General features: G+C 33.8%; 1 protein-coding gene across 2 annotated transcripts in view; it reads left to right on the top strand.

Moving 5' to 3' along the window:
* LOC129758154 (uncharacterized) overlaps nucleotides 1-22714 on the top strand; it is a 240152-nt gene that overhangs the window by 149658 nt on the left and 67780 nt on the right. For both annotated transcript variants that reach the window (XM_055755615.1, XM_055755616.1), the window contains exons 2-3: nucleotides 1953-2058; nucleotides 19520-19654. In XM_055755615.1, coding sequence (XP_055611590.1) covers nucleotides 1954-2058; nucleotides 19520-19654 — 240 coding nt within the window. In that variant the 5' untranslated portion in view covers nucleotide 1953. The remainder of the gene's footprint in view (nucleotides 1-1952; nucleotides 2059-19519; nucleotides 19655-22714) is intronic.

Here is a 22714-nt window from a genome sequence, read left to right as displayed (position 1 = left end):
AAGTACCTTTAACTTTATTTATTTCCCCCTTCTGGATTTTCTGTAAAATCAAAAGGGGGAGAGGGGGCTGTGGTTGTCACAAGAAAAATTGGGTATTTATTCCGGCCTGAAATATGTAGGTACATTATTATAATCTGTTTGAAGCATTTGGTGGGTAATCCCCGAATTATTCCTCCTCTTGTTCCAGAATCTTTTGCGATATTTACCACATGGTTGGCCTGGCCGTCACAGAGATTACGCTGAAAATAATAATGAAGGATGCAAGTCCTTTCATTTTTCAGAATGCTTACATGTTTTGGCTATGTTAGTAAAAACAGAAGAAAAAGAAGAAGGATGTGGAGTTTATTAAATGTAAAATTGTCTACGGAGTTTAAAATTTTTAATTCGTTTGTGAAGCAGGTTCCCTATCATTATTAAGTTTTTTTTTCTGTATGCTTCCTAAATGTATTATCCGTAAAATTTTATTTTAAAATATTATACAACTTTCGTAATCGATTGTCTTTTAAAATATATAATTCTCAACACAGTTTTTACAGGATGTGGCTGAAAAATGGTAATTCAAGATAAAGAAAAAATTAAATTGTCCATAGTGACTGTTGAAAGTTCCATTCTTCAAATTTAAATTAAAAACCTTCAATTTTCAAATCAGCTCTACACGCTTTGTCAGAAAGATCATAGATGGATAGAAGACAAGAACAAGGTGAAAGATGTTGAAAATGAGCGGAAAGGCAATTTTGATTCGAAAAACAATTCATCATTTTTCATCTTTTCCTCACGGGTCTACTACTTTGTAGTGGTAGATATAGATTGTAGCTACCACCAAACAAGCGTATTTTTTATTTTTTATTTTTTATTTTTTATTTTTTATTTTTTATTTTTTATTTTTTATTTTTTATTTTTTATTTTTTATTTTTTATTTTTTTCCAAAGTTACTCGAAGAGCTGCGCTCTCAAATTAGTAAAAATTTACTCTTAAGTTTTTCCCCCCTGGGAAAAAATATAAAAATTGTTTTACCAAATCGATGACATGTTTTTAATAAGTTTTTTTTTTTTCAAATACCATGGTAGGTCTAGGTTATAATTTGTGTCTTTGAGGAAAGTTTTAAATAAGTTCGTATGATATAATTTGTATTTTATGTATTTGGTTTCCAAAATATTTCTTTTGCATTTTTGTATTAATTCCTCTACTCTATGTCAAAAGTACCAATAAACAGTTATCATTTAAAAAAATTCAAAAATTCCTGTGAATGCGCTATGTTGCGCTAGTTTTTCAATTCACTTTTTGTCCCATATCAAATCAACCAAACATTTCCTAAAATCTAGCGAGATGAATGCGCTTTTCGAAATCAACTTAATATTATGATTATTGCTTCTATTGTTCACTGAAAATTGGTTGTAAAAGTAAAAATCGCGCTTAAAACGGAAGTGTCATAATGGTTCTTTGGAACTTTTTGAAAATTTTCTAAAATTAGTACTTTTAATAAGCCATCTCGTTAATCAAAACACCTTGTTTCAATTGCCTAAGGAGCACCAAACCAACGTCACTCCAGCCATAAATCTTTTGAGGAAGAGACGATTGGGTAAACCCTGCACCCGGAATAGATAACGACCAACGACCACGCTAATCGCGGGTTAACAGATTGTCAATTTCTTAATTTAATTATATCCCTCCCAAACCAGTAACCACCTACAGCTTACACACAATCACATGAGTTTGGATCATTTCGCTTTCCCGAAAAGCCGCTTATGATTATAATTAATTAAACTCTGCAGCACAACCCCCATCACTGTCTGACGCAGCTCGAAACAATTGGGTTATTCACAAACATACATACATATAGCCTTCCATGGGATTGCTGCTGATTAAATCACTTACCTGCCCTACCCGATGATACGGCTTTCGCTGATGTCCCTTTTAATTTTATTTCTCTTTTTTTCCTTCAACTTTTACAGGATGACGAAACTGACTTTCCTCTGGCTGTGGATGCTGGCGACGGTTTTGGTCTGTCTCAGTCCACAGGCCCTGGCTGAACCTTTCACAGACTCAAGAATCCTACAGGTTGGTATCGCTCCCTTTTCTTCCTTCACTCATCCATGTTGAATTAAAATGGTTACGGTAAAACCTTCAATTAGTGCCTCGTTAGACCTTAACCCAGATTGTATAACAACTCATTCCGGTTGATTCCGAGCAACTTCAATGATGGGCCCTTATTTCAACGAGAGAAAGATTGCAATTATTGTCAAACGAATCGACAAATGCCCTTATGGCCAATTGCTGCCTGTGACACACTCATTGACGAATATTGAAAACGAGACACATCTGAGGACGAAGCTAATTAGATCGGAGGTGAACTTTTTAATTAGCCGCATGATGATGATGCTTATGATGGGCAACTGAAAGTGACACACGTATCATTTCGTAACAGAATATGTACATACTACCTTACGTATGCCTGGCCTCGGTCATTTCGCCGGTCTGGTATGGTAATTAGAAAAACGATTGAGTCCTACATTTTATCATTTCATATGCAGGCACATATAGGTTTCGGCGATTGATCTTTTTGAAGTTTGCATCGTTTGGTTGATAGGAGAAAATTTCGTTCGGTGTCATAAGCATTCGGTAATTAACAGGGCACTACAATGTCCGCGATTTATGTTTTCGGTCTTCATGTTATGTGGACAAGCTACCAAAGGCCTGAGTAATAACTATTAATTAAGATACAATCTAGATGTACGCTTCACTTACTCAATGAAATACTATTTCAAAGGCTTCAAGTGAATTTTCAAAAAGTGTGACCCTTAACAATAAAAAAGATGATATATTTTGAAACCCATCTCAACTTTATTTAATTAACTGTTCAAAATTTGTAAAAGGCTCTTTTTACTTGAAAACATTAGTCAGTACCTTATTGCACTAAGCTGCATACGATGTCACCCTTAAGTCCCATCACTGTCTCATCGATGAGTAGCCGAACGATGAAACAACACGTAAACGAGATAAATTTGTGCGTTGGCTGGTTGGTTGGATGTGAGAGAGGAAGAATCGTTGCAGAGATGCTAATGTGCTTGATTTTTCAGGATTTGCCTGATTCTTGAAAGTCCATTCTGATAACCTGATAAGCCTCGTTTTCCCTGATTTTTGAAAATAAGACTGATTTTGCCGGATTTCTCGATAATTACAAAAAAATTGAATGTTTTAGTAAGCAGAACTTTGTACAGATTCTTTCAAAACTCAATAGAAATTCAGTACTTGCTCGTCATTACTCCAACCTTGAGCTTAAAAACTTCAAACTATGTTGAATTCAAATCTTCTGTCAAAGTTTTATAACTGGTTTTAGAAGATTTTGCGCCCTGAGCTCGAATCTTTTGTCAGATTTTTATATTGCATCCATTTTTACTGATAAGGTTAAATCGCAAAAAACAGTTTTGTGATAAATTAATCATTGATATCCTTTAATTATTTATTACTTCTCTTTTGAAGACTGCAAAGCATTCTAACTTATACTTTAAAAAAATACTAAAATACATTTTGGTCTGAAATTTTATTTGAATTCCGTTTTAACATAACGGCGAAATCAAAAAAATAAATAAAACACAAATTTCCTAAATTAATTTTTACTTACTTTCAAAAGTTAATTCAAAAACTAGAGGTAGTAAAAAACACAATTCCATATTTGGATTGCGCACCCGAATAAGTCGAAAACTATTTTCCATTTCAAATGATTTGGTAACTCAGAAAAAAATTGAATTTTGTTGCTTTGTGTTACCACACCTTTATCAGAGTCATCTTGACATTTCTAAAATATATGTGACTTCATTAATATGTAACCGTAAATACTTGTAAGGAAATTAGAATTCAATTAACTACATTTTTTTTCTATTAGATATTGCAAAACTCCTTATAAAAAGCTGGACGAAAAAACATATCATGTTTTCGCCCAACAATCAGTCAATTGCATAATGTTCAAAATAATAAGAATGGGAGTGGGAATAAAAAGTGGTATGATTTTCTACATTTTCAAGGTATTATAAGGTTTTTTTTTAAATTTTAAATTTTAAGTTATTTTCCCCAAACTCTGACTGTTTTAAAAAAAGCAATATTTTTTGGATTTTGAAGAATGGTGGGGATTCGTGGGCCACCAAATCCAAATTGACCAAATAACATACAAAGTTTATGAGTTGACCCAAAACTGTGATTTCATAATTCATTTCGTTATTTTAAAGCAATTTCAGATGATGAAATAAAAAAGAGAGCTGTGATCGAAAAGATTCCAAAACCTGGTTCGCGAACGTTTTGACAAAATTTCTTATATAGGATGGACAAAATATTTTTCATAACTCTTCATTTGGCATAAGAAAACTTTACAGATAGGAAAAACGTATTTTAAGTTCTGAATGTGTATAAAAACATAAAAATATAGGTGATTTAAGATGTGTGGCCCACGATTCCCCACAATCTATGATTTGCAAATTGGTTGCGTTTATGTGACTTATTGATGTTTCATCAAAAATTCCTTTTCCACGTGAAAGATCATGAAAAAACTAAGATCATAAGCGTATGAGCATAGTTTTGTTATGTACTTCAGGTTCCCCGTCGATAATATTAGCGGGTGTTTTTCTAATTGTGTAAGTAAATTTTTCTAAAATTGTTTAGCTTGATACATAAAAGAAGCATATGATGCGTATTGAAGTCAACAACATATAGAAATATATGCTCACGCAAAGTGACGACGATGACAGTTGGTTTGGGATTTTTATCTCAACACACATCTGAGATATTAAAAGTGGCCCACGTTTCCCCATGGCCCACGATACCCCACTCTCCCCTATGGTAACGGAATGAATGATTGAGTTGAGTTTCAAAGTCAGAAACTTAGGCAAATATTCTTGTCATCAATATAAGTTGAGTTGAAGATTAGAAAACGGAAAATATAACTGTCATATGCAAACATTCGTTCACATTTCTATAGAAATCGGAATTTTTGTGTCAAATTTGTAAAACTGTTTCGAAAAGTTATGAAATCTGCCACATTCAAGCTTAACTTCGCGATAACTTCTGTGATTTTTTTTCATAAGGCTTTGATTAGTATCTCAAATATTAAAATTTAAAAAAAAGTCCAAAAAGGCTAATTTTCAAACAACTGCTAAATCACATATTTTAAAAACGCTATATTTTGTCAGTTAAACGTGTGACAGTTGGTCAAACTTTGATAGGAAATATAAAGAAAATGCATGAAAACAAAAAAAATCATATCAGTACCACAACACTTTACAACGTTGACCAAAAAAGGCACTCAGCTCGATCATTTTATGTTAGCCTGATTTATCCTGATTTTAAATTTCAAGCTCCCTGAATTTGGGAAAAAAAATGTTGGCAACCCTGGCTGTAGGGGCACGAGCTGCATTAGATAGGAGAGTGGAGTTTTTGCATCGGACGTGGGCGCATGCAAACTAGGATTGATCGGTCATGGACCGATCTTTGCGAGATCGATCTTTTCCGATTTTTTTGATTGATTCTTCAGCCTTGGGAAAATTGATTAGATTCGTTTATTTTCGATCTTTCGAGGATTTTTTTTTCTATTTATGCCGAAAATTTTCAAATCCCGTTTTGTACAGGATTTTGATATCCACACCTTCCGAAAGACTGCTTTAATTTTTTTCGTGCTGCCATGCTACTTTTATAATCGATACCAACCTAATAGATAACGTTTTTACCTTTATATCATGCATTCCAGATTGTGCGATTTTTCGAAAAAAAAAATCGAGACAAGTCCGGTCCGGATATTGTACAAATGACCGGATTTTGCTAGGGTTTATTCTCATTTTTTTTTTTGGAAAATTGAACAAAAACATCGAATCTAGTTTTACATTTTTCTAAAAAAACGGTTTTGTCAAAGTTTGATTCTTCAAAATAAATAAAAATTTTGCAGATGCTTTAAACACCATTTAATCATTGCTGATGCTTTGCGAAAAAAAAATTCAAAAAAAATCTTCGTTTTTTTCTTGAATTTTATGAGTTATGTCTGGCATTTGCTCAGATTTTCCTAGATATTGCTTGTATGAAAAATTTCAAACCGATTGCCAGGTTTTTTCGAGCTAACTATATATTCTTCTATTCTTTTTAACAGGCCGGTGTGAAGGACCCTTCCATGGGGTGGGAGTAAGGGGTGAATAAAATTAAAAATTCTACTGATAAATTACTTAAAAATTTTCAAAACAAATCATATTGGATTTTGAAATCAATGTTATTTCCGGTAAGTCATTGATATTTTTTTGCAAAATGATGTTTCTTATTTTGGACAAGGAATTTTCTTCAAAAAAAAATCTTAGCAAACTAGTTTTCGAATTTGGAATAAGTTTTTCCATGAAACAAATTAATAACACCTTGATTTCTAAAAAAACGGGTAAAATTTGTGAATAAAATGATAATAATTGTTATTGATTATTCATCCTAATTTACATTTCATTACTTCATTTTCCCTGTATTCCCCTGTAGTATTTTGAATTTGAAAAAATAACCTTAAACTTTCCAGTTATCAAAATAAAAGGCAAAAAAATTCATTTTTCAAGTTCAAAATAATAACTTTATACATTTATAGTTCATCATTTTCAATCAAACTGACAAAGTACATGTCATGTCGCGAATGATCAATAAGGAACGGATAATAATTTAAAAATTCAAATTTTTTGACTTTGAAATTTGGTAAATTTATTGAAAAACGCGGTATTAAATTTTACATTTATGAAAAATCTGATTATGAATTTGTTTTTTATACTTCATTCAATTAAGGAATAATATTTTGATGATGATTATCTAAACAAGTACAATTCTACAGTTTTTACAAATTTGGAAAGGTTAATTTCAAAAGTTATCTCAATAACAAAAAAAAGCTAATAAAAATTGCATAAAAATTAGCTTTCAACTGTTTGCACCTCACAACAATGTTAATTTTGTGGCCTTGTGAAATCTGTAAACTTTCTCCTAACTTTTCTATCCATCTTTATCAATTTTCATTTCTAATATTCTTTCTCCAAGAATATACATTTTCACCGATATGCCGAAAATCAATTTACAAAAATCAATTAACGGTGGTTAACTTACTTTAGTTAATTTAAATCTTAATTTAGGTTGAATTTTTAAAAATCAGGATTCAATATTCGGCATATTCTTCAGAAATTTAAATTTAGTAGGTATAGATACTTAAAATAAGTACATACCCGTTTTCTTTGAAACGATTCAACATTAATCCTGCATGATGTTTTCTCGTTCTTTGTTGCGAGTAACAATTATTTCACCACAAACTATCACACGTGATTCTTTTGGGATTTTCAAAAAATGCCTCTCATTCGGTAGGTACTCCTTTGATATCCTCCCATTCATTCCATTAGCATAATTTTGATTCCGATACGTGCTTTCGTGTTTGCGAAGTGCCGGATACAGACCGTGTCCCCTACCTCTCTGAAACCAACCCACCCATCCGAAAGGAACTCCCACAAATGACCCATAGTAGTTACACGACCCAAAAAGAAAAAAAAAAGAACCAGATGTGCGTGTCCGATTGGAGCCAGCACCCAAATATTTGCACCTGAATGACTGCAAATAAAAGCCGCCCTGATACGGTTCACCAAATTTCTGCTAGACCGCCAGCCACCTGTCGGATTGTAGCCGCCTGATAGTGAAGTGGTTCCACGTTTGGTTGTTTGGACAACTCTGAAAATGAAAGAAGTTCAACACAGCCCGAATCAGGGAGGAGAAGGCGATAGCGCAAATTGGTTCAATTAGTATTTAGTGTAGGTGTTGTTGTCCTGCCAGCCAGGATGAATGAAAAGGGACCTTTCGGCATACGTTTTGTTTCCCATCGGATGTTAACAGTCTGATGTTATCGGGGATTTGTGGTCGTTTCGAGAAGGTTAAGTGCAGTTTGGTTGTGCTTAATGACAAGTCAAAACCCCGAAATCGGACATCGATTTCGAATTAAAGCAATCAATGGGTACACCCAAATCTAGAAAAGTGTTATTTCGGAAAAAATCGCTCAATTTGAGTTATGTATCTTGTTTGATTTTTATTACTGTGTTATTTTCGCTTTCAAATTAAACCTTTCAAATTTTAATTCTTATTTAAAATTGAATCTACTTCAAGTCACATCAAAAAGCTCTGTCAACAGCAGAAAGCTCCTAGAAAAGGACCATCCGTTGAAGAGACTGGTTTTCCCAAAAACCAAAGCTCCACTTTCATGTTTAATTGAAAAAGAAAATCCACTCACTATCACTTCATTCCCAAATAACCACCTGCATCGGTTCCGTACCAGTAGAAAAACGCCCAACAAGTGTTAAGTACAGATCAAACAATCTCACTTCCATCCTAACCGCTTTCCACCCACAATCTCCTCACCGTTTTTCCTAATGAAAGCCAGAAACCGTTCGGCCAAGAGCCAGGAGGGAAAGTTTTCCCATCATCTGGGCGGGCTGGACTTAACTTTAGCACTAAATGACCCACCTCGACGATCGTACACAGACAGTCAGCCAGCCACTTTAGGAATGTAAACAAAAGCAAGTGAAGGTGCTTAGCAGCAGAGAGTTTAATCTTGACTCTTTTCGAGTCAACAGCCAGAATAACACAACGAACGGAGCAACACGCTCGCTCATTCATATTGGAAGAGCTGGCGTAAAGTTGGCACATGCGAAGGGAAATTGAGTCGAGATTTGGTGGGAAATGGAAATTTTGGATTTTTGAGTAATAAATTACTTATTATCAAAGATATTCTATTCTATCAAGATACCCGGCTGAATAGTTTTTCGAACAAGTAGTCTGGGACATTAACTTTTTGTTTACGGTGCTGCCACCAGCGAAAAAGTCTTCAAGCTTCCAACTTGCATTCAAGCTTGCAAACACATATTGACCGACGAAACATCCAAGGTGAGTATATATAGGAGGTGTCACCGAATGTCGAATTCCCAAATCAGTCATGTTAGTTTTGCAAATATGGATCTCTCCAGTTCAAGGTCGATATTCAAATGTTTTGAGGGTAAAGACAAGCGACCATCAGAGCAAAACCAACCAATTTAGAATTATTATCATGTTTTTTTTAAAGCAGTTATTCGTTAGTCATAACAAAGACAGTAGAATTTGTGTTACTTAATACAATTAACTATAGAGAAAATTCATATTAAAAGGTCCCGTGCTTTCAAATTTCCTTTCAACTAAACATACATGATTGCAGAACTAAGGATTCTTGACTGCTGACACGTTCCGCCAACGAATCGTTCATGATGCTGTAAATCTTAGAAGAAGTTTGAACCGGGATCTTCGGGGTCGCTTTTGGTAAAAGATACTCTGGAATAACCAACGAAGCATTTGGTGTGGAATTAAGATCAATCTTTGGTTCCGTCGATATTTCCTCACGCTCCGGATTTTCACACTGTTGAAGACATCTTGAAATAAAGTTAAAATTCACAAAAATGCAAATTTGCTTATCGCTGAATAGGCCATTTACTTTTTGATAGTGAATCAAATTTGATACTGAATTTTTAAGTAATGAGCAAGCGGATAAGAAAATTCCGTCTAGGTCCGCTAACTAATCGCTTAATAGAGCATAACACCACTTCTCATAACTTAAAGTAATTCGACATTATTCATGTTCAGTGGCTTATTTTTCATCAGGTTATCAATAAAAAATATGTTTAATCTAAAAAATTCTATCTTCATTTTTTTCAAAAAATATTATAAAGAGTATAGATGTACCGAATAATGTTATTTGACGAACGGCCGAATACCGAATATTGACCTTTTCAACTATTCGGCCAAACGAATATTCAGCCGAATATTCGGTCGAATATTCTATTGAGTTTTTAATTAAAAAAAAAACAAATGCGGTTATTTCAATTCCCTTCAATTTTTTCGATATTTATGCCTTTTGAGCCATGTTTGAGCCGCTAATGATCAACCAGATGATATGACCAAATGATGTATTACAAGATCTTTTTCAAGCAGGGGTCTTTCTGATTTTTGAAATGTCATCAATAACAGAAAGGACAAGAAATGGCTTGTCGCTTCAAGGGACGTTTATCACCAAAGAGATTGTGTTCCTGTGAAATCTGGGACAAAACATGTCGAAACAGGTGCCAAGCAATTCAGAATATTTTATTTGATAGAGAATTAGATGAAAGTCAAATTTGAGCAGGATATCTTCACAATAGTTGTTAAAAAAGATTATTTTTAACCTTAAGCATACCATACTTTCAATCACACGTATACACACGGTCAGGCCTCGACGATTTTAAAAAAAAATTAAAGATTTAATTTGAAAAAAAGGGAAAAATTTGTGTTTATTTCAAATTTTTTTAGAAATAGTTATTGAACACAAAATCTAAAAAAAAATAAAGAGAAATTTGAGTTTTTTAATTGATTTAGCAAATAATCTGAATAAACCCGAACATTATTCGAAAAGTTTTGAACAATATCTGAACCTACTACTAGTCTGAGTGACGCACTTTCCCATTAGCAACAACCTTCTCATTTTTCACTTCACTAATATCGGTCTTGCTACTTGCTGTCAACCGACAGCGAAAAACAACATAAGTTTTATTGATCACCATGGTCTATTCCAAAAGTGCGAAAAAGGTAAAGTAAACATAAACTTCAGTCGAGTGAATGTGGTCTAAGGAAAGTAACAATAAAAAACTGGTAGAATTAGCAAAGTCTAATTACATTACAATTTGTTATTCTATTTAAATCTAGCTAAAGAACTTTAGTCAGCGCCAAACTTACTTTGCTATTTTCAAAAATTAGTGTAAAGACTAACTTAGCAGGTAAATGAAAGTGATGAAAAAACATGCATAACTTGACCTGACAGTTAAAATCTCCTACAGTTACGCATAGCACGGATCGTTGCTACTTGCGAGGACAGGCACAGTAACAATAGAAGGAGACTAAACGTAGGGGGAAGCGTTCCTTAATGCGCATGTTGGGTAATATGCGCATACAGCCGATTGACGATATGGCTAGAGATTCATCATAACTAATCAGTGCAGTTTGAGGGTAATACGTTTTTAACACATGGCATGTAAAAATTAAATTGTTATATAAAGTCGAAAAAATTTAAAAATTCAAACAAGATTTTTGTCAGTTTTGTTATAATATATTGAACTTTAATTATTGTGCGTACAGATTCTGTGAACAAAAATTTTAATGGTTTTTCTTTCTTATTCATCTGGAAATTGGAAATTTAACAAATTGAAGCTTTTGGCAAAGTTGTAGATGATAAGATATTGGAATAAGAGACAGATTCTGAATGCCCATATCAAGGCAGGTTAAATGCCTATATCAAGAAAAATAGATTAGTCTTATAAATTTTTTACTTTCTATCATTTAAACATTAAATCTACGCTCAAATCACGATCTTACGGCGAAAAAACAAGAACTTCATACTGATCCGATAAAAATACAACATGAACAAAATATTACCATGAAATATGGCCATATGCATACTTAACTATGTATCATGCAAAAGAACTAGTGATGTAAAAAATTTCACCAAAATTTCAGCCTTGACGTATGCTTAACATCCATTTCTACCATTTTCAATTAAATAATTTCAAAATATTGCAAGTGTAAATGAAATATAGCTTAAAACATGAATATGCGCATTTAGCCCGCCGGTTTCGGAAATCGGCTATTTTGACTTCTTTTATTATAAAATTATTTTCACAAAAACTGTAAGAGATTTTAACAGAAAATTTTCTCTTACGTATAGAAAACAGATGTCCGCTCATGTGCATATAGTTTTCAGACTCCTATCTATCGGAATATGGGAGAAAATGAGTGTTTTCCTTAACATGCGCATATAGCCCGCCTCTCCCCTAAGTGACAATCATTATTTCAAACATAAATAACGAATTTAAACGATACCCGAACACAAAAGTACACACCAGTTAAAATCACTTAGCCTAATTGGGATTTTAGTTGTCTTTAGTTGATTTAATAACATCGAAAACAAACAAATATTATTATAAAACCGAAAAATTTAATTTCTTCTGTCTGTCGTTCGCTTGCGCAACAACGATAATCAAAGAATAAAGTGATACTCGTCGGCATTCTGTAACATTTAAAGTTCAGTTCAGATTGAGCCCCACTGAAAGCAGAGATAGTTCTCGCATGAAAAAAGAACCCATTTGCCATTGGGATTGGGTGGGCCTTCTAAAACGAATAAAGATTGCTCTTTACTCTTCCACAGATTTCCATAAGAATGACAGCTAATCGGAATGAAATAAGAGTGAAGGCTATTGCTTTCTCTGTTTAACACACGAAAAATCGTATACTGAGCTGAGGCGACAAAAATTGCTTTGCGTTATAAATTCCTTTTTTTTTTGTTTCGATTATAGTCGTTTTACCATCTTTATGGCATTCGCGACTTTATCAACGGTGCAGTTGGCGGATCGTTATTGAAAAACTTATCCGGTACAACTGTGTTCGATGTTTGCTCTTGGGCTCGAACTCGCGGACATCGGCTCAGGAGACAACAGACTTGCCAACTGAGCTATATTTTAAGTTATAAATTCCAATAAGAAAGCAATGCAACGCATTGGTATGTCATGCTGGCGTGCCATGGCGCTTTCAAAATTCACTACAAATTATCACTTCTCTACATCTGGTAATGCTTAGAATCGTCTCCTTTCTTTCGGGAGCAATTAAAAACTCATCAGATCATGATCCGGATTGCGAAAATGCCGAAATTTCAACTGACAAAATTCTTTGTTTTTTTGCGGGAACTAAGAATTTATGAAAATTTTCTCGTCGATTCAGATATTATTTAGTTTATTATCACAAATTCGGACGGATCTACGAACTTTTGTGGTTAAAACCCGAAATCACTGCTTTTAACCGAGAAAAAACAACATTCCCATTGGATTTTCTCAGGGGGGTGACAGCCCTATCCTTTGTCATTGATTTTGACAACCATCAAAATTACGGGCCCACGATTTTGTGGGCCCATAACAAACCTGACATTTTGCTGTCAAGGAACCGGACTAGATGTCAAATCCTAGAGAATTATGAATGATTGCACACTAACACAACCATCATTCTGGTTCCTCATTGGTTGAAATTTTGACTTTTTCAACTTTGTTCTGCTTTGAGAGGAAAACACCATAAACGTTTCTCCCGATGGATAGAAAAAAAGAAAAAGATTCTTGTTCGCAAGAAGAACCAGATTGTCACCCCCTTGGATTTTCTACTTGTCGCGCTTCAAAACACCCTGGCATCAGCTTTGTCGCGCTTTCCAATGCGCTCAGCTTGACAGGTCTGAGCTTTTTTCCATGGAGATCAAGGTATGTCGTTTAAACGTGTTGCGCTGCTTGTCGCCTCAGCTTGACATCAGCCTAAGCAGGGAACACTCGAGAAAACCCCGAGCGTCAACGCGAAAGTGCACGAGTTCCGAAGTTATAAGAAGGCGACGTTACAGCCAGCCGACTTCACTTAGTGTTTGGGATTTCTCTCGTGCGGTCATGAGAGTGAACACGATAGTGCGCAGCCGTTTGGTGCTGCGTGTGGTGTTGCCGTTTTGATCAAAATTTGTCGATTGCCATCCAAGGCGTTTGGGTTCAGCACGTTGCACGGGACGAGAGTGCATGAGCGCGATCTGCTGAAACAACAGTGCTGCCGCTCATAGCAAGTCCGTCCCATTTGCGTTTTTGTTGAAATGAGAAAAACGGCATTGAAAAATCGTAAAAAGTCCAACGGTAAATTAGCACTTGTATGCGTTTATATACGAAATAATCAACAGAATCTGTCACTGCAACGGCCAATGAAAGATTTTCGCTTTTTAATGATAATTTTTTTGTTTTGATTCTGTTGAAAATCTTTTGCTTGGCCCTTATGGCTGTGGGACTGACATGCTATGATTTATGCCCTATGGGACCGACTTGCGATCATTTGTTCAATGGGACAAAATTACTTGAGGTTTTTTTCAATGTTCATCAGAACAAAGTACTGAAAACAAAGTTTTCTCTTGAAACTACAGATAAAATTAAAGTGATTCCAGCGATAAACTGAAAAATGATGAAAATGCAAATGGGACGGACTTGCTATGAGCGGCAGAGTGGTCTTCAACAGAAAACCACTGGCCCTTTTTGGAATTCTATTTTTTTTCGGAAAACGAAACGACGGATTCCGGTTCAGCCGACCCTGCCGTTCCTGAGGCGGATCGCGAGATCTCACGCGAGTGTGTTTTGTCTTATTCTTGGCCAATTAGGAAAATTGTGAACAGAATTGTAAATTTGTGAAACATTAAAAGGAGTTAGAATCCAAACTGAACTTTGTGTTCAAATCTGGTGTGGAACCATGACTTCCCGCTAGCCACCGGGCAAAACGCGAGTGTTGGCATATTTTCAATTTAAAGTTGGAGATTTGGTGCTTAAGCTAACATTTTATGTTAAAACTGGTTGGGTTTTGATATTGTTCCGAATTTATGCGTCACCAAAATGTTACAATTATCCGGTATCATTTACTGAAAGCATTTATTTTTGATGATTGTGTAGCTTTTACAACATAACTTTCGGTTTTTTTTTTAAATTATCCAATATACATAATTTGAAAAAAAAAATCCAAGTCTGTTATTGTATAAATTTTAATCAGCCGTCGACCGTGCCGTGGATAGCGTTCAAGTCTTCTAAGCCGGAGGTCATGAGATCAAATCTCGATCACGGCATACATAATACTCTTTCTCTGACCTGATGGTTTAAGCATTTGTTAGATGCTAGCCATGATGTCCTTGAAATATGTACACCTTAGTGTTGAGTTTGAGTTAGATATCTTCAAAGAAACATGAAGATTCACTGAAATCCTATATGCGTGTGTTCGTTTTTATTTTCAACTATTCGGTGAGACGAATATTCGGCTTATTGGTTTTTGGGCGGTATTCGGCGCAGAATATTCGGCCGGCCAAATATTCGGTACATCTCTAGTAAAGAGCTCCGTATTTTTTCAATTTTCTTTTACCCCTAAATAATTTTACAATTTTGATTAATTAGGAAAACCTGCTGGCCGTAAAATATTGTACCAATTAAGCAGAAATTCAAAAAAATGCAAATGCACTGTTTTTTAAATAAGGGAGAGCGGGGTATCGTGGCCCACTTTTTTCTGTGTCGATAACTTCTTAATTATAATATTAGATAAAGTTAATCAGATAAATGGTATGTCTACGTTACTAACGTATCATTTGGTAAGAATATTTAGTTTTGAATATTTTTTTACGCGAGTTCTGACTATTTTAATCCTTCAATGCATAGTGTTATTTTGAAACAACACTTATCGTAACCAAAATCCAAATATCTCGGAAACGCGTGGATATTTTAAATGATGTGTTAACAAAAATATTCTAGAGATCTAGAAAAGAAATTAGCCCATAGTATTTCTATCACAGAATTTTGATGTATGTGTGAGATATCGAACAAATTGCAAAAATAAAATTCATTCATTTTTCAAAAAAATAGTTTTTGTAAAATCGGTGTTATTTCTTCAGATTTGCGAATTCTAACATTTTTTTATGTCAATCAATCACAGACACCTTCCTGCACCTAATTGCCAAGGTTTGCAAGAAATTCGCCAAATCTTATTGAAAAAAATTAGGAATTCCGAAAATTATTTTTCAGCTTTGATGGGCTATAACTTTTAGAATAATCAAAATAATGACCTCTAACCTTTTCAGTTGTGTTATCCGAATTAATATGTTATTAATTCACTGAATCAATAACTGCTTTTATCAATTATAAAAAGTCATGCATTAAAGGGTTAAAAAAGTATTTTTTTTTTTTATTTTATAAAATTGAGGGGAATCGTGGGTCACCAATTAACAAATCACCAATAACATGCAAAGTTTATGAGTTGAATTCATTTAGTCTTATTAAAGCAATTTCAGGTTATCAAATCGATATGGAATTTTGAATACGGCGAATGCGCCAACATCGCTGTTTCGAGAAAAACGCGTTAAGAGTTTGACAGTTCCATAAGCTCCTAGCAAAAATATTATTTTGTTTCCATTATTTGTACAATCAAAATGTAGGTCTTCGACGTACTTTTTCACCCAGCTGATAACTTAGTTTGTTTACATTTTGCGCATTCGCCCTATTCAAAATTTGCTACCGAAATGGGTAATTAATAAATTCGTATTTTGAATAAGATGTTAGTTAATTTAGCTCGTTTGCAGGGGGTTAAAGGCTATTTTAGGATGTGAAAATGAGCAAAAAAAAGATGTCGCATTTTAAAAATTCACATTTAGTATTTCACATAATAACGTTCATATCCACAATAGTTGAAAATATTTTACAAAGGCTCTAATCTATTCTCAAGTGTAGAAAATCGGGTTTTTCTAGCATTCATTCAACGTTTAGTATGTAGTATTCTTTCTGCTCATTGAAACATACAATTTCCGTAATAATACAGAAATCAGAGAAAATCAGGCTTGTTTCCAAAACTCAGGAGAAATAGGGCTTGTCAGGTTATCAAGATGGGCCTCCAAAAGTCAGAAAATTCCTGAAAAAATCAGGCTCATTGGCAACCCTGCTAATAATTTTTCCCCAATTTTCTGTTGATTATTATTTGAATTCTAAAATTTACCGTTGAGTTTAGTTTTTTTGCTTTTTATCTTTTATTAACACCAACACATTGGTGAAAACGTCAAAGTTCTTTCTTTTGAAACAACATGTTTTAAAGATATTTTTCAAAAACTAACCTCAAAGAACGAAAAAATCGTTTAACTCTTTTCGAAGCGACTTTAAGACCAACTTTGCATGAGAGAGTTGTGTCAATTGTAAAACTATACAACTTCGTTTAAGGTGTCAAGTCGCTATTTTGAAGTTTTAGGGTGACTTTTTGGGTGAATTCTTTTTTAAATTGCATGTTTTCATTGTCCAATATCTCTGAAAGTTGCAAGTTGCAAATATACATAGGAAAGGGCAATCTTTCAACTTTCATGGACATATAGTTTAATTTGTTTGTATGAGGTTTTACTACTAGAATAACTTAACTGAGAGATGGTAGATTGGCAAATTTTAGTTTTTTCACACACATACAAAAGTTTCTGCTTCAAAACGAGAGTGGCATAGTTGGCTGATCGAGGCATTGTTGAATCGGCCATACTAAAACTTTAAAACTAGCATCTTTCAAACAAACTATTTTAGTAGTAAAACCTCATGCATACAAATGAAAATTCATGTTCATGAAAGTTTGAAGATTGCCCTTTCTAATGCATATATTTTAGTTTTGATGTGTTTGCAACTTTCAGAGATATTGAACAATGAAAACATGCAATTTTAAAAGGAAATTTCCCGAAAATAGTGACTTGACACCTTGAACAAAGTTGTGTAGTTTTACAATTGTCACAACTCTTTCATGCAAAGTTGGTCTCAAAACTCGCTTCGAAAATAGTCACACGAATTTTTCATTTTTTGAGATTGGTTTTCGAAAAAATATCTTTAAAACTTGTTTTTTCTAATAGATAGAACTTTGACGTCTTCAACAAAGTTTTTTTTTAATTTTATAATCTACCACTTTGTTGAAGACGTCATAGTAAAAGAATGAAAAATACCAAAAATAGAAAAACTATTTCACTAATAAATTGATCAGATCAATTGATCAGGAAATAATTTACAATGAAATATGCGCATTTTGAAATAAAAATTTAAAACACGTCATTAATATATTTGAATATTTTCGTGCACTAGGAAGAGCGATACGGCTATTTTAGTAAAAGTAGTGAAAATTGAGAATGCCTCACAAATTAAGCTGTAATTTTGTAAAATTTCAAATTTTCATCTCCAAATTCAGTGAGATAATGAAAAAAGGACATTCTAGTAGCTGGCCAAATTTAATCAAAATCGAATAACACGAAGGTTATTCCAAATTACAGTAGATACATGCATTTTGCTGTTATTCTTCAGGAGATGCTTTTAATTCAAAATTTTTGTACAGTAATGTATTTGATTTTTGTTGTTGTTCATGCTATCAATCCTTTTTCTGTATACCGCATATTATAACTCTCAGAATCAGAGGGGCTTTAGTGTGTTTTCTTCGATTCTTCTGATTATAAACTTCGAGTGATGCCTATTGCAAATTGCGCTATTTTCATCTTCATACTTTTTTGAAGCTTCAAAAAGTATAACGCTAGAAGCTTTTAAGCGTGATTTCAAAATTAATTAAAAAAAATTTAAACTTTGGACTTAAGATCAAGAGATAAGGAGTTAGTAAATTTGAAACAAAAAAATTAAATGAACTTCTTAAAAAGTTATCGAAATTTTTCAATAACCTTATCAGCCTCAAATGTCATAGATGCTTGAGAAATCTGAAAGAAAATATATCTTGTAATATCGATCCCTATTCCAATGGTGTTGAAATCATTGAAAAAATCACAATTTCACAGGATTTTTAGTACATTTTCGTCAAAGATCACTGAATTCTCGATATATTCACAAATTTCAAAAATTTCATAAACTTTTGGGCAAACTTAAAAAGATTCGTTATGCTGAATAATTTTTCCCAAGTAAGATGTAGCACAGACATAATTTGTCATGCTTTTTCTGCCGAAAACTTAATAGTCTTGATGAATAATGGAATAATGAGAAATAAATTAGAGGACGAATGACCAAGTTGGTTATAATCCTCTATAAATAAACAAAATAGAATAGAATAGAGTCATAAATTAGAAAAAGTGCCAAAAATGGTAGGGGATAGTCTTTTATTTATTCTTAAGCAATTTCGAATCTGAAGTGGTGTTAACCTGTGTAATGAATAATCAAAAAACAAGTCTTTGGTACTCTCGCATCCATTTGTGTATTTTTCAAAAGGTTTAAGTACATACAGATTTGCCTTTTTGTTCAACAAAAAAGATGAATCCAAAAAGCCAGAAAGAGGTGTCTTTAATCTTCACACCTGAGCAATGTTTAATATCCGGCATCACTGTGTACAGCAAGAGAAAACCCGTCTATGGAAGGTGTTGTAATTTTTTTCTAATCCCACCCAGGCAAGCAATGTGATTCTTTCATTTGCGCCCCACCATTCTTTTCTTTTTCATTCGGGTGCCATTTTCAACCCTTTTCATTTCAGCTGAAAAGATCAAGTGAAACAACAAATGAATAATGCAGGTACTTAGGACGACGGAATGTCTAAGAAGTCTACCTATGGTCGGGGTGGACTATTTCTGGATTCTTACCTTCAAACTCTTTAAGTCTTTAAGCTGTGTTTTAAGGAAATGTTTATCAGAAAATTTCATTTTGTTTACGGTTCAACACAAGAATGTCGTGTTTATTAACAAATACTAGTTTTATAATAGGAAATATACCACTTTAGTCATTGTCCTATCAGCAAAACCTCGCAACAATGGCATTTTCCTTTCCTCACAATAGCTCGGAAATTCTCAACTGAACCCCCTCTCACATTGTCACGTTTTTCCTCCATTCAGAATTACCAAATAAGGCATCTCTTCTCATCTTGAACTTTTCCTCTATCTTTTTTCTATTTCGCAATGCAGCCACAGGACAATAGTTTGCTGGGACCCGTCAAGCGGACGAAACCTTCCCTGTCGATAGTGAATCCGCTGGATGTTCTGCGGCAGCGGATCATTCTCGAGATGGCCCGGAGGCAGATGCGGGAAAACACCAGACAGGTGAGCTAGTGAATGACTATGATGAAGATGTTGTTGGCGATGATGATGATCGTGATGTGCACTCTGATGCTTTTCTTGGCTCGAGAACCCACATGGAAATGTCATTAGCGAGTGCATGAGTAGAAAAACGAAAAACAACTTAAAGAGTGGCAAAACTCTTGACGTAAAACTGGACGTAATAAAACCATCGTAGTTATTTTCAGTGATTCTTGAATATTCTTTAAAAATGGAATTGATTGAAATATGCAGACGTTTTAAAACACGAAATCACGGGAAAATATCTTTTATGATCAGCAGCAACACGTGAAAAGGGTCTATGTTCATTTATGATGTTTCGAGAAAAACGCCTTTTAAAATTTAGCAACCTTTTTTAAATCGCTAATTAAAATTCATGTGGAATTTCAAATCTATAAGACCAAAACGGTGCGTAGGATCATTCTGCATATGTTGTTATAGATAAGAGGGTATTTTCATCGAAAAATTGCTCGCAATTGTTTATAGAACCTTGCAGGAGTATTATTTTCATCTAAATGGTTTATACACCCTTTGCTTGAGACTTGTTTATGTTTACAATTTGGTTGCTGTAAGTCTCCCATACTTGTCGGGAGACTTGAGACATGTACTTGTATCTCTTCGTATAGTTCAAAATATAAACATAAACGAGTCTCAGTAACCGAATTTGCAATTCCAATTGCCGAGTGTGGACGAGGCTTTAGACAGTTTAGAAACACGGTTCAGCTGAAATTTACAAATTTAAAAATAATAATTTATTTATTTTGAAATTTTCGATTTTAATAGGTTAACCAAACCTCATAAGTTAAAACTCCTATTTGATTTTTACAATTAAATGTACTTTCACCGAATTGTCAAAATATTGAATATGCAGAAAAATTAATTAATTGCTGATTTTCGTTAAGTTAATGAGTTTACCTGTTTATAAAAGCCTTAAAGTTCGAGTTTTCATTTTTTTGACTCTATCATACAAATTTAGTATTTAAATTTAATGATTGTTTGCCGAATGTATAATTTTTATTTGAAGCACCAAACTATGAATTTAAAGAAACTTTTTATGCCTAATCAGAGTACAACAAATCCAAAATTTTCACAGTTTTTTTTATCCATGCATTGTTTTTAGAACGAGCATTTAAATTTAAAAAAAATCGTTCATGAACAAATAAACAATGTCCATGTCTAAGACTATGATCATTTAGAATCCGGGCAGTTACAAACGAGTGTATTTTAAAAACTATTTATTTGATCGAAAAACTTTCTATGGAGGAAATGAAGGTGTTAAATTGAAGTTTAAAGTAAAAATATAAAAAAATATATTTATCAATGATTTCAAGAAATACTCTAACTTTTTCATAAAATCTCTTTTTAATCTTTGCACACTTTTTTCAGTCATGTGTTGATTTATTTGTTTTACCACAGAAGCAAATCCTTTGCAAAATCATGATATTTTACACAAACTCATCTGAAGAAAGGCAATTGGAATCTGGTTGGAACCTTTTCATAAGTAGGCATCTCGAAGCATTTGATCTCTTAAATCCGGTTTTAACATCAATTTCTTTGTCCATCAAAACACATCTGTCATATTGCGTAAAAACCGGATGCACAGATTGCGATCTTTGAAACTGATCATTAACAGTTATTTACTTAGTGTCTACTAGTCAGGAAAAATTTTGCCTGCCGAAAATTGATTTTTTGCATTATTTAAGGAGTCTGCATTCAGTTATCCCCAATAACCATAGACTTTTTACCATATTTAAGATCAAGGATTGCCCTCCGATGGTTGGTTTGAACTTCGAGTGGATCCTAGAATGGCTCCTTATACTTCTTAACCATTTGGTCCGAAAACAAAATCAGAAAAAATCAACAGTTCATGAGATTTCAAGTCAACAATGAAGAATTTTCGAGGCGCAAAATGCGTAAAAGGACAAATTTGTGCAAAATTATTTTTACCATGTCTTTTTGCATCGTAAATATCTCAAACACACGTGAACTTGAAAATCTATCAAAATAGGCAAGATAGTCCTTTTCATAACAACGCTGCTAAAGTTTTGCATATCCGAGCTCTATTAACGTAGCTATCACTGAAATAAAATGCCCGGATACTTGATGATCATAGCCTTATTTTATGGCCTACTAATACATACGTATTCAACAGAATGAATACCTTAGAATTTAAGTTTTTTTTTTGTACCTTAACAGTTCATTGAAATTCATTTGAAATGACTTTCACCTAACGTAAATACTCAGGTGATTCAGATCACCTCGAGGTAATGCAAAGCGTTTTTCTGTTGATCGAATTTTGAGCACAAAAACGTGGCTCTCAGTGGGTAAAGTTATTTCTATGTATTTGCTTAACTTAAGCTGTGGCACAGGCAATCCTGGACAGAAAAAAATGTCAATTTGATGACAGATTAAATTAATCAAATTTGTGCATAACTTACTGCGTCACCTATGTTTGCACTTTTTTAATCCTGACGCATCGAAATGAACCATTATTATAAAAATTCATCGTGCGAGCTGTGAAGGTAGACGGTTTTTTACTCTTATTAGCAAAAAAAATTGCCTTGCATACTTTTGAATCATTTTTTTTTATAGAAACGTGACAAAAATATCATTGGAGAAACATAAGTAACTCAAAATCCGCCAGAAAGTTCTTCAAGGTTGCATGGATCTGAAGGAGCTACTGATGGTGTCTTTCGAGTGCTTTGAGAAGTACAGCAACTCGATTCCGGAACGAACGATTAGCCTAGATGATGTCGCCAAATTGTCGACGAGCTGGGACCGGACGAAAATGTGGGGTTGGTCCAAAAGTCGACGCTGATTAATCGAAAATATTTGCCTTCGATGAAGGTATCTCGATAAAAAAAAAGCCCAAATGTGTCTTTTACATACTCTAACATCAGTTTGAATTCAATAAATTCTAATCAATTTTTGAAACCGTGAAATTATCATATACGAAATCACCATTTCATTCGAATTTGAAAAAAGATCCTGAAAGGATCCTTGAATTATCTGTAAGACTTGCAGGATAGTATGAAGCGTTCAAAT

This window comes from Uranotaenia lowii, chromosome 3 (assembly GCF_029784155.1).
Source record: "Uranotaenia lowii strain MFRU-FL chromosome 3, ASM2978415v1, whole genome shotgun sequence".
NCBI classification, from domain to species: domain Eukaryota; kingdom Metazoa; phylum Arthropoda; class Insecta; order Diptera; family Culicidae; genus Uranotaenia; species Uranotaenia lowii.
This window is presented reverse-complemented; position numbering and strand designations above follow the sequence as displayed.